The following is a 13640-nucleotide window of genomic DNA, read 5'->3' as shown; positions in this document are numbered from 1 at the left end:
GTTTATCATTTTGGCATCTCTTTCCTCCCTCAAAATAGCAGAAAATAATTCAAATTTCGATATTTTTTCTTAACTGATAAAAATGCAAAGCAAGGCCACGAAACTGGCTCTTTTTATTCTCTTAAACTTTACCCTTTCCTAATATTCCCCTTTACTTAAGATTTAAGGGAGCAGCCTCTTGGGTCAGGTTTGCTTCAGTTGTTTGGGATTGTAATGTCAATCACACCGGGACAATGGGGAAAGTCTGGAAAAACAATGGGAGGCTTTAAGCTTCCTTTTCTTTTAAAAAACACTGTATGCTCCTCTAACTAATAAATTGTCCTGGTTAGAGTTCTCTACCACATTTAAAGAACCAATCAGGACTGCACGACAACAGTGTCCTAGCCTTCAATCAGAAACACTGCAGCTTGTCGGTTTCTTACCTCACAGAGCACAATCCCAAATGAAAAGATGTCAACTTTCTCATCGTAGCTTTTTCCTGGGAAAAATAATTTTTAAAAAAGTGAAAATCTCTGAGAGGTTAAGTAAAGCACAAATAAAAGACGGCAGGCAAGAGACATCAGGAAGAGTACAGAACGATGATCTGGGGTGCTCTCCAGCATTACCAGAGGCTGACCAGCAGAGGGAGCCTGATCAATTTACAAACTTCACTGGCTGAGGCAAGCACTGAAGAGAATCAGAGGCATTACTAATGGCTGGACGGGCTGATGCTCTTCCCATGCTGTGCTCCTTGACTGAAAATAATAATACAGGCTAGAGTAGAATTGTTTGCTGTTGACCTGGAATGGAAACACTGTGGTATTTAAATTTGTTCTCTATATCTGGGGTCAACTTTCCACCACAGATCAGAAAAGAAACTAAATCTGAAACCTGTAACTTTGGTTAGGCTGAGGGAATGAGACCCTCTTTATAATAAATGACTTAAAAAAAAAGATCTGGCCATTGTTATTTCACTTGCTTAAAAATCATGTTAAAACACCATTTATTCTATTGATCGGAAAGATTCCACGAAGGTTCTCCAAGGCCCACTGGACTGATGCGTGGTCAGCTGTTATTGAGCCACCAAGCCAAGGAAGCTCAATCCCCCACTCCCGATCTGACAGACAGCCAAAAGGATAAAGTGAATAACGAAGCTGGACTCCCTCATTCTCAGTCATAACCCACAGATTCTTGCTGGCAAGTAGTCAGCTTCCTGGGGAAGCTACACTAGAGAAAGGTTACGTCCTGTAGTCACTGCTCACATATAGAGAGGACCTGTGGCTGAGGTAACGGGCTAATCACAATGCCGAGAAGCCTGGGGGAATAAATGAATGGATAACTTCGTGGGGTTGGGGGGGGGTGGGGGTGGGAGAACAAGTTGCCCACTGACCATTGATCATCTCTGGAGCCATCCAGTACGGGTTTCCCACGACGGTGTAGCGCTTCTTCCTGTCCTGCTTCCTCATGGTGGACTGGTTCTCCTGCTTCTTGTCATCGACCATCAGTCGAGATAGTCCAAAATCTGCCACTACTAATGTTTTATTCTGGGGGGGGGGATAAAGTCAAGATTTAAATTAATCGTTCTTGGATAAAGACCATACAGCACCAGGAACAGTCGTCTGAATAACCCTCAACACCTCGTTCGCCACCCCACCAAGCCGAGACCGTTGTTGGTCATGATGCATCATCCACGGCAGTGACACTCCAGCCAGAGCTTTCCTCTGGACAGAGATCACCAATGCACAGACATCCAACACTGGCCTGACACTGGTAATGTGTAGGAGCCACCATCACCCTAGACTAGTGGTTCTCAACCCTTTTTTATGCCAGGGACCAATACCATTAACTGAGGGATCCATGGACCCCAGGTTGGGAAACCCTACCCAGACCCTCTTGGCTGAGGGAGATGAAGCAGGAACAGTTAAGCATTGTAGGGTAGTAGCCATTAATACAGTCTCCAATCTGTTCATAAATAAACCCTATAAGCTGTAATTGGTTTTGAAATTCCAAGAACAATTGCATGAATAAACAGCACGGCTGAACAGCAGGCTAGGAACTCATAGCCAGAGGCCACAAGAGACATAGCTTGGAAACCACATGCCATGAGGCACTCTGGTAGGCACTGGGCAAGTGTACAGAATACAGGGCTATTTTGATCGGCCTACATCAAACCAGACATCCGGCATCTTCAGCTAAGATATTCTGCACCACTGCAACAGATCAAAAGGTGGTACAGGACTGGCCATTTTGCTATTTGTCACAGACATAGTCATTGGCATATTTGTTCTGTAATTTAATACTTGGTGTTCTTGTATATCCGGAGAGTTAGTCCTGACAACACAGAACAGGGTTTTATCCTCAAAAGCTTTAGGAATATTGACAAACTTCCCAATTACAACAAAGATGTTGGCACGTTCAGAGCTGGTCTTGTTAGTCAAAATGTGCAACGTTGTAGATATGTAATTCTATGGAATCATTTGTCTACACACAAAATACTGAAGTAAACTGTGCAATGGCTATTGAAATTGTAGTCAATTACCTGCTATAGCCTTTGTACTAAAACATGTCTTTATGGAGATACTTCTTATAAAAGAGACCTCTGGTCTCTGAATAAAGATCTGTTGTTTGTATGGCTCCAGACACAATGTGGATCTATCAGAGACCCTACCTACCACTCTTCCCTTCCAGTGGGTAGCAAGCTTCCCTTGCTGGCTAGATGCTGGCCATACAGTGACCATTATCACTTGGGAGTCTCTAATACATCAACCCACCTCAACACTTCTTCGGGCAGGGACCACAATGTCTAGCAGCTTCTACCCTCTCCCCGCACACAAACATATGCAGTGTTCCTACTGCCCAGGAGATGAGTTATCGCCACAAGAATATTCAGGATAATTCCACCCAAAAGGCCAAGCAACATATCCCCACAGTTGCATGTTGTAGTGGATTCTTTCCCACCTCACCTGGCTGATGCTTACCTCTCGCACAAGACAGTTATGGGAGTTCAAATCTCGGTGGATAATGTTCATGGAATGCAGATAGGACTGAAATAAAAATAAACACAGGAGGGTCGGTGAAGAGCTTAAGAAAACGTAACCATGTCTCCTTTAGTTTACTTGCACGTGTCTCCTATATGACTTGAGGGGAGAAGGGAGATAAAGCACCCCTCCAAATGCAATGGGGGTGGAGGCTAACCTACCTACAATGCCCAAGTAAAAACGGTCTACAATGTTCTAGGTCATCTACAGTAGCAAAGTCTTCTCCAGAGCTACAGACACCATAATATCAGTGTTCTTAGAACTGGCTTTCCCATGGAATTTTATGAAGGGAAGTTAGGAAAAACGGCTGGCCTTGAAGAAAATATTGAACTCAAATGGGTCAAGGACAGTAAAAGCAGGCAAACCAGTTGACTTTGTTCTTGCCAAGTGCTTGAAGGAATGGAGGCTGCCATTTTGTGAAGCTGCTCTGTAGCCTCCATTTTGTGAGCTGTCTTGTGAACTGGTTTTGCTCAGGAATAGTTCTATCAAAGTGCTTTACAGTTGACACAGCTACGCTCCTGATAACCTGCTGAACTAGAGAAATTTTTCAAATAAGAAGTTGTTTGAGTGGTGTTCTTTGGTACGATGGAACATGTAGGTTTATGAATAGGGGAGTCTGTGTCTGGACTGAGTAACTTGAGTCTAGTAGCCAGCTGATTCAGAACAAAGAGACATTAATTACACTTGTAGAAGGACAATAAATTGGTACTGGTCTGGACTACAGCCAATGGGAATGTAACAGATCAGTCAGGTGACCTTGGGCCAACGAAACTGAAACGCAACATTTGTACTCATAAGGAAAGACTCTAAGAACGAAGGGCTTCAAATGCAAACTGGCAAGAACTCTGGAGACTAACTAGCGCAGGGGCTGGGAGGGGAAAAAAAAAGGACCAATCGTCTGGCCAACAGGAGATTCTCTATTTTGGTGTTATGAATTGGTCTGACTGAGTATTGGTACAGAGGGAACGTTAGGATTCATGTCGTAAGGTGTTGGCCTGGTGTTAACATAGTTACGTTGTTTGTGCAGAGATAATACAGTGAGACCTTTAATTAAGAGTTGCCTAGTGAATAACCTAACCTAGATTTGTTGATGAGTAGTCAACAAAACACACACACACAAAACAATATTATTGCTATTACAAACTGTGGATTCTCTCTTGCGCTAACCCTCTTTGGGTGGGTCTAAATATTGAATTTAGACAACTTGATTCTCCACAAGTCCCAAGCCTTACCATTCCCTCAGCAATGTCCCTGGCAAAGCTCACTCGGTGATCCCATGGTAATGGAGTGTCCTACAGGAGGCAGAAAACAAAGAAAGCCCCATCAGCGTTATTATATTTAAGCTTCTATTGCAATAAAACAGCTCCCCATACATCAGCTGGCCAACTGCATTCACCAACCCATCAAGTCTCAGCACCAAGGGCAGATGGAAAGTGCTACTACAGAGGGAGAGTAAGAAGGGAAGTTGGGCGAATATAACACCAAAGGCCAGTAAAATTGTGGAGCATTTTACTCTCCTAAGAGGAGAGATTTTAAATGTTGTGGATATTCATGAAGCAGTAGAGACAGGTCGGTGGAACAAATGTCAGTATCGTGCTCTGATAAATACCCCTGGAAAAGGTGTCAAATGTGGAGCCTGTATCAGACACATATTCTGGGCAGAGTCCGTAGTTCAACAACAGGACAGGCAGCTCAGTCTGCACAAGCACTGGTCGCAGAATGTACGGCACCCAACTGTTCACCTAAAACAAGCAGCAGGCCCTGTATGTCAATGATTACGGACAGCATTTTTAACAAAATATATTCTGTGCACAACCCTGCCCTCAAAACACTGTGGGGATTATAATCACTTCTTCTCATTATTTGAGGGTCAGGCAAACTACCTGTTGGGGTGTGACCATCTGAGTTAACACAGGGGAAGCAAATTCCATGAACAAGATGTACTGCCCCCCCCACCAAACAAAAAGTTCCAAACCAACTCTTACCACAGTGTGTTAACACTCATACTCCCAATGAATCAATATTGTGGCCTGCGAAGGAGAAAAATCAGTTTTCCTCCCATACTGTAAGCAGTGCCCCCTTTCTTACTTGGTAATTTATTAAAGAATCCAAACTGAAAGTGAAACAGCAGTTTACAATGTGTTTAACAGCAATAAGGTTTTTGATAACACACTGATTAACTGCACCGTTAGTGTGCCCACGTTTCTTTTGCTGCAGATATTTTGCTTTAGAAGGTTGGTACTTTCAATGACATGGCACAGAGCACTCAGTCCAACACAACTTTAACTGACTTGCAGCTCACGGTTTCACTGCAACCCTAGAGTAACCCGGCACACCCTGGGGCTCCATCGTCACTTACTAAATCTTTGATGATGCTTCTCAGTGTTCCACCTTTGATGTACTCTGTAATGAAGTTCAGCCTCTTGTCTTTATAAAGGACGCCGATAAACCTGAGAACATTCGGGTGGTCGAGACAGCGCATCACCTTAACCTAATTTTTGGGAGGGAAAGTTTAGGCTTTGTAAGCAGCATGTTATAGAGAGACAAGTAAAGAACGGTCACTTCCTGTACTGTGAGTGTGGTTTCACACTCCTGATTCACTCACCTCCTGCGTATCAAGGTGGAATGTTTCTCTGAAAACATTATAAACTTTCCAAATTAGATCAGAAATTCTGCCGTCACTCAATATTACAAAGACAATTAAATGTCACGGTTAAAATGAAACCCACACAGTTATTTGTACATTGCTGTTGACAGGAGACCTCTGGATGAAAAAATTTAACTTTATTACAGTACAAAGGAAACCTTGTAAACATCTGTTGCTGCAAGTGTAAAAATTTGAAGGAATAAGACCAACGCAAGCCTGCAGTTGACCTTGCCTTGAGCTACCCATTAGGACTGACGGGTGATTTATTACCACTCCAGTTATGAGGTTGAGGTTCTGACGAGGTGACCCGATGTAGGAAAAACTGCCTCTTCCAATGATCAAGGGGCAGGTGGCCTGTTCCTTCTGTCATACATGCTGAGCCACCATGGGATGCTGACACAACGTTCTCAATACCATGCTGAATACTCCACAACATTACAGCCTAGCGATCCAGTCAGGTGTGTGTTGCATTTCTTCCATGAAAGAGCCGGAACAGATGATCTGTTTCGGGAGCCACAGCTCTTGAAAGACGTGAAGTGAATCACATAACCAGGTGTAACTGCTGCCTGAAGTCCTCACCAGGTGACCCAATGAATCTTTGAAAAGCTCCATCCCCGACAGCAGCAATATTGAGTTGTTCAGAATATAATGAAGGGTGGTAGATTTTGCACCACAAGCACGTGAAGGGTTGTGGAAACCTGGCAGGTGAAGTTCAGCTCCAGCCAAAGATCCAATCAACCATGATAGTACTTTACTTTGGAAAAAACTCAGGAGACTTCTCATTTTTTTTTTAAAAACATTCACCAATAATAGTTCCAGTAAGCCAAACAGGTTTGTTTCAGAGCTTTAACAAGTCTAATCGTACCTGCATAATCATACACACGGAGTATACAAGCCTCTTTACAGGATCTTGTTATTTAAAAGGACAGTGAACTTTCAAACAGATGTTGCTGTGCGCACAGCAAAAGTGAAACTCTTATTTACCAACCTCTTTCAGAAAGGTCCTCTGTGTTTCCTCATCAAATCGGATCAGTTCCTTCATTGCCATGACCTCTCCAGTCTCTCGATGCGTCACCTGTCCAAAAATAAGGAAGCTCGATGAGGGAAATGGACACAGCTGCACTGAGTGCACCTTCAACACAAACCTGAATCACAGAATGAAGGACCAAGTGGGCAGTTATACACACACAATGAATATTAGCACAAGAACTACTGTTCCCAGTGAAAATAAGATTACATTTGGATTGTATGTATATTAACATATTTGGAAGAAAGTTTGGAGCATCAGGCTGAAGATTTAAATATATTTGTTGACAAAACCGGAAGTTGTACTTATAATATTACTTACCATTTGAAACATTTATTTCAGTGGAGTTTAAGACCCTGATAAAATATAGTAAGAATGGCAGATAATTTGAAGCTCGAACAATGTTTGATTACTACTTTAGGATTGAAGGTCATTCAAGATAAAATATCCTTTATTGTTTCAAGCAGTGCAAACAAGGGCAACACACACAAAATGCTGGAAGAACTTAGCAGGCCAGGCAGCGTCTATGAAAAAAAGAACAGTCGACGTTTCAGCCTGAAACATTAACTGTCATTTCCACCGCTTCATGGATGCTGCCTGACCTGCTGAGCTCCTCCAGCATTTTGTGCGTCGCTTGGATTTGCAGCATCTGCAGATTTTCTCTCGTTAGTATAAACAAGGGCACAGATTGATAATCAGGTGTGGGGCAAATTTCATCATTTCATTCCGAGATCATTTTGAGAGTGAATCTTCACTGATGCCTTTTCCCTCATGATTGGTTGATCGTCGTCACATGTTCCTAGGGAGAACGCGGAACTTGGTTTTGTATGCCATCCGTATGTTAACGCTTTGAGACAGAACAAGGGAAAACCAGTAACAGCATGTGGAATAAAGAGGCTCAGCTAAAGGGAGCACAGTGACAATGAGCTGCGAGGCCAGGATGAAAGAGATCGCCAGTCCATTATCTTGTATTTGGGTACCCATTCGACAGTCTTATAAGAGCAGGAGAGAAGCTGTCATTGGCGCACACTTTTACATTTCTCACCTGCCCAGTGGGAGGGAGAGGTAAAGCAAATGCCCAGGGTGGGCGGGGTCTTTGATTACGTTGGGTAATCTGCCGAGGCAGCGAGAACTGTTGTCAGCGTCCGCGGAGGGGATGCTGGCTTCCAGGAGGCACGGAGCTGCCTGCAACTCTGCAGTTTCTTGCCGCCACTGCCACGGCAATCGCCATAGCAAGCTGCGATGCCTTCTCTGGCGCGTTGATAAGGTCAGAGAACAAGTGACATTTATTTAGCCTCCTAAGGAATAAGTACTGGTGAGTTTTACTGACTGTGGCGCCTATACAGTTGGACAAGGACACTTTGTTAGTAACGCTCACTCCTAGGAACTTGAAGCTCTCAACCCTCGACCTCAGCACCACTGATGTAAACAGCATCTGCATCAACCCCCTCCCCCCCACCACTTAGTCTCACATTTCAGTAAGTTACATCTCAGTCCATTCTGTGCCTCTACTTGTAACTATTCAATTGTTTGAAAACTGGGCTGGATTATTTGCAATGTCCCTGAATATTACCGGACAATATTCCAATATTCAGAGAAACAAAGCCTAGTTTTAAAGGGCTTTCAATTAAAGATTCATTTTTTGGAACATGGAGCAATTAATACTGAGGAAAAGGTGCATAAAACGCAAGGGTGTTTTTGGTTTACACAATTCCCTTCCGAGGACCAAACTTTAAACACTTGGAACAGCAGTCAAATAGACCCCCTCACTCTATGCCACCTTTGTGCAGAGCATTTTGCCACTGAACCATGCACGCATATGGCTGTAAGTCACTGGTGGTGAAGGTTGTCCTTGGCACTGGTCACCTGTTGAACGGAGGAGCTGCAGAGAATCTTGGTCAATTCTACACCTCACCTTGGAAAGCTGAACTTCCCTCCCAATCTAATGAAAAGGCTGGTAGATAGAAAACGACATCTGGACTTGGACACAATATGAAAATATCTATTATAAAATAATCTAATTTGCATAGCATTAATTTTAATTCTATTTCCTTCACTGACAAAAATGCATCTTCTCGCCTCCCATGGACCAGAAGACAAGTCTTCCTGTACTTCAGGAAAGAAAACAAAAACAATCATAATAAGACTGGATGCAACTCTCCCAACTTCTGTGTTAGCAGAAGTGTCAGTGATGGGTCACTGCACAGTTTGCATAAACCAGCCCAGCTCAGTGTGATCTCCAAACTAATGCTTCCTACTGCAGACTGAAAGCTCATTCCAGAGAGGGGCTGGGGATAGATTTACCTTAATGGCCCGGCCAAAGTAGCCCTTCCCCAGCACTTCGCCATGGATGAGGTCCGAGGGACGGAAGATACGATGCGTCTTGGCGCCAATTCGCAGGGACTCAGAACGGCCCAAGTCTTTCTTTTGGGAGACAGGTGATCCTGCTCTGGGAGATTTATCAATACTACAGCTTCTCCTGGAAGTCAATAAAAAATTATAACTGAGTGGACCAACAAATCAAACTCTACAAGATCGAATCCATATTAAATCAAAGCACACACACACACACACACACACACACTACACCCCCACCCTTCCCTCAAGCTACTGAAACTCTGCAATGTGAAATACGATTCTTACCAATTACATTATTGTTTCAAACCTCAATGCTATCTTTTAAAGTGGCCAATCAGCACAGTGTACTCATTAGTATCCAATCAGGCCCCAGTGAGGACCTACAAATTATGGGACTGTCCTCATATTTGAATTTGGCACTGGTTATCAGATACTGAAACAATTTTCCAGAATAAGGCCTTGAAGTTGAATCAGTGTTACTGGATAGTAGTAACACAGAACACACTAGCGGAACTTGGTGTAATAGAAGCTACAAAATTATAACATTAAGGTTCTTTGAGTCTTCCTGTTCAAAATTTAGTGAGTTCTCACCAATAACATGGCAATATAATGGCAACTATTGAAAATTGATTGTGATCGTTTAACACTGAATAACGTGACCTGTGCATGTAAACCACACACAGCGGAGTTTCTCGTTGTTGGTTCCTCTGTGAAAATGAGTTGCAGAAGTGTCACTAGCATGCAGTGTAGGCAAAGGACAGGAAAGCAGGCCTTAAACAGCGGAACATGCACTGGTGAGAAACAGTCCAAGAGGACTGATACTGCAGGGAGGAAGTTTAAGGGCGTTTGTGCAATGAGATACTACTTTGGCTCCAATCTGCTCTGAAATCAAGTTTGTGGCGGGGAAGAGTGCACGTTGTCCGACAGCAGATGTTGGGTAGTGACAGATTCTGAAGGTACAGTTTGAGAGGTCTCTTCCTCATCCTTCCCAGCGGGATGAAAAAAATAACGTGAAGATGTAAAAGGCAACATTTAACGTTTGCCGTGCTTGCCGAATTCAACCTGTGTTAGTAGCTCGGTGATGCTCTCTTGTGATGGATGTAATCCATGAAGCAGGTCAGATGTTCCACACAGTGGCTATCGCTGTCATAGACAGCAGACTCCTTTGACATTACTACAGCTGGACTTTATCATAATTACAGCTTCACCAAGATCCTCAAGCCAGCTTGTGACATACCAGATCTTCGGCTGTTCCAGACTCATTCTCAGCTGCTGGATGGTCACTTCACATAGAAAGCAGGTCTCAGGCCGCTTTGCGGAAGTGGACATTCCACACATGCTAATTCTGGGGAAGCACTACAGGAGATCTATGGCGCCATGTGTGACCTCAAAACCACTCACCCCACTGGGCCTTCGTTGTTGCTGCTGACTTTAATCGTGCCAAATTAAAAACAGTCCTACCAAAGTTCTACCAGAACGTCAACTTCACAGAGGAGAGAATATACTAGACCTGGTTTTACCAACATTCATGGAGCCCACAAGACTGCCCCAAGCCCTCACCTTGGATACTCAGACCACATATTCATTTTGCTAAACCCTGCAAATGGTTAAACGATTCAAATCAGTTTGATCAGGACCTGGCCAGAAGGTGCTGCCTCAGCACTGCAAGTCTGTTTTAAAAGCACAGACAGGAACATAATCAGAGAGACGGCTTCCTACGATCATCATGTCAACAGTGATGAACGTGTGGGATCGGTGACGGCTACACAGGACAATACATTGAGGACGTTGCCATGATTAAACACTACACTGCCATAGTTTAGGGATCAAGATGCTGCATCCGATCAGGGATGGGACCACTTGAAGGTCAGTAGGAGGCACACGCTCCCGTGCCAGCAGGAAGGTAAAGTGTGATTACTCACAGACAGCTTTGTGACACCAGGGACACGCGGTGCATGTGGCAGAGTATACAAACCATAAAAGATTACAAGTCCGCCCCAAGTATCGATGACAGTGTCGCTACCCTTGCTGATAGGCTGAACGCCTTCGATGCGTGATCTGACGCATTCTGGCTAAATCCATGCAAAGCTGCAGGGCCAGGCACATAGCTGGTCATGCACTGAGTGATTGTGCAGCCCAGCTAACAGAGGTCTTAACGGGCATCTTTAATATCTCTTTGAAACAGTCCACTGTCCCTGCAGGCTTCAAGACAGCCACCATCGTTCCCGGTGCCCAAGAGAGCAACGATAACTGGCGTAAATGATTATCGCCCAGTGGCACTGACTTCAACAATACAGAAGTGCTTTAAGTGGCTGGTAATGGATTATATTTTTTTTTTTAAAATCACACCTTCCAGCTACATTGGATCCTTTCTAGTTCACCTACTGCTCAAATCGGTCCATTGATGATGCCTAGCCTCAGCCCTTCACTCCATCCAGTCCCACCAAGAAAACGATGCCTAACATGCCAGAATGTTATTCATCAACTCCAGCTTGGTGTCTACAATGATCATCCCTCAGAGGCTGCTGTGTAAATTGTCTTCTTTGGAACTCAATGACCCTCTCCGTAACTAGATCTTGGACTCCTTGATGGAAAAATCACCGTCAGTCTGAGCTGGCAGCAACATCTCGGGCTCCATCAGGGAGCTCAAGGTAAAGGAAGCCTTAGGAGACAGTGACCTTAATATGATAGAATTTATCCTGCAGTTTGAGAAGGGGATGATAAAATCAGACGTATCAGTATTACAGCTGAGTAAAGGGAACTACAGAGGCATGAAAGAGGAGCTGATCAAAGTTGATTGGGAGGGGACAACAGCAAGGATAATGGCTGGAGTCTCTTGGGCAATTTGGAAGGTGCAGGATGCATACGTCCCAATGATAAAGTAGTACTCTAAAGGGAGGACGAGGCAACCGTGTCCGACAAGGGAAGTCCAAGACAGCATAAAAGCAAAAGAGAGGGCATGTAATATAACAAAAATTAGTGAGAAGTTAGAGGATTGGGAAACTCTGAAAAATCACGTGAAGGCAACTAAGAAGCCATGAGGAGAGAAAAGATGAAATATGAAGGTAAGCTGCTCAATAATACAAGAGAGGATACTAGAAGTCTTTTTTCAGATCTACAAAGAGTACAGGAGAGAGGGGAGAGATATTAGACCACTGTAAAATGACACTCAAGAAGTAGTAATGAGGGACAAGGGAATGGTGGACGAAATAAATAAATATCTTGCATCAGTCTTCCGGCAGTATGCCAGAAATTTGAGTGTGTCGGGGCAGAGATGAGTGCAGTTGCTAATACTAGGGAGGAAGTGTTTGGGAAGGTGGAGCAGTCTGAAGGTAGATAAGTCACCTGGATCAGATGGACTACCCCTCACTTCCAGGTAATAGCATGCAGTGGATGTTGCTTACCTGGATTTTCAGAAGGTCCTTGACAAGGTGCCGCACAAGAGCCCATGGTATTAGAGGAAAGATACTTGATGGAGAAGACTGGCTGACTGGCAGGAGGTAAAGAGTGGGAATAAAGGGGGCCTATTATGGTTGGTTGCTGATGACTAGTGGTGTTCTGTAGGGGTTGGTATTGGGATTGTTTTTCATGTTATATGTTGATAATTTGAATGACTGAACCGAAGGCTTTGTAGCCGATTTTGCAGACAGTGTAAAATAGGTGGAGGGGCAGGTAGTGTTGAGGAAGCAGGGAGTCTGTAGAAGAACAAATAGATCGGGAGAATGGGCATAGAAATGGCAGGTGGAATACAGTGCAGGGAAGTGTACAGTCATGCACTTTGATAGAAGGAATAAAAGTCAGACTCATTTCTAAATGGGGACAAAATTCAAAACTCAGAGGTGCAAGAGGACTTGGGAGTCCTCTTACAGGTTGAGTTGGTGGTAAGGAAGGTAAATATAATGTTAGCATTCATTTCAAAGGGGCTGAACTAGAAGATCAAGGATGTAATGCTGAAGGTTAAAAGGCATTGGTCAGACCACACTTTGGCGTATTGGGAGCAGGTGAATGCTCCTTATCTAAGAAAATATGTGCCGGCAGTGGGGAGGGTCCAGAAGAGATTCACAAGAATTATTCTGGGAATAAAAGGATTAGCGCACGAGGAGCGTTTGATGGCTCTGGGGCTATACTTGCCCCATGGGGGGGGGGGGGGGGGGGGAAGGGGAGAGATCTTACTCAAACCTACTGAATATTGAAGGGCCGAGATAGGGTAGATGTGGAGATGCTTCCTGTAGTGGGCGAGTCTAAGGGCACCACCTCAAAACAGGGGGACACCCATTTGGAACAGAGATGAGAAGGACTTTCTTTAGCCAGAGGGTGGTGAATCTGTGGAATTCATTGCCACGGACTGCTGTGGAGGCCGAGTCATTGAGTAAATTTAAAGCAAGGGTTGATAGGTTCTTCATTCGTCAGGACATCAAAGGTCAGGCAGGAGAATGGGGTTGAGAGGGACAATAATTCAGCCATGATGGAATGGCAGAATAGATTCGATGGGCTGAATGGCTTAATTCTGCTCCTACTATATGTCTTATCCTCTTATCACATCGAGCATCCCCCCCCCTCCAACCCCCACTGCTCTTCACGGCTGCACTGC

The 13640-nt window shown here is 44.2% G+C and overlaps 1 protein-coding gene across 3 annotated transcripts in view; it reads right to left on the bottom strand.

Moving 5' to 3' along the window:
• limk1a (LIM domain kinase 1a) overlaps nucleotides 1-13640 on the bottom strand; it is a 62655-nt gene that overhangs the window by 10040 nt on the left and 38975 nt on the right. For all 3 annotated transcript variants that reach the window (XM_073053634.1, XM_073053636.1, XM_073053635.1), the window contains 7 exons: nucleotides 8996-9170; nucleotides 6653-6739; nucleotides 5377-5508; nucleotides 4250-4309; nucleotides 2958-3023; nucleotides 1370-1523; nucleotides 423-478 (listed from right to left, as the gene is read on the bottom strand). In XM_073053634.1, the coding sequence (XP_072909735.1) occupies nucleotides 423-478; nucleotides 1370-1523; nucleotides 2958-3023; nucleotides 4250-4309; nucleotides 5377-5508; nucleotides 6653-6739; nucleotides 8996-9170 (730 nt within the window). The remainder of the gene's footprint in view (nucleotides 1-422; nucleotides 479-1369; nucleotides 1524-2957; nucleotides 3024-4249; nucleotides 4310-5376; nucleotides 5509-6652; nucleotides 6740-8995; nucleotides 9171-13640) is intronic.

The sequence above is a fragment of the Hemitrygon akajei genome, chromosome 8, assembly GCF_048418815.1.
Source record: "Hemitrygon akajei chromosome 8, sHemAka1.3, whole genome shotgun sequence".
NCBI lineage: Eukaryota > Metazoa > Chordata > Chondrichthyes > Myliobatiformes > Dasyatidae > Hemitrygon > Hemitrygon akajei.
The sequence above is the reverse complement of the archived record's forward strand: the minus strand, read 5'-3'. Positions and strand labels throughout refer to the sequence as shown.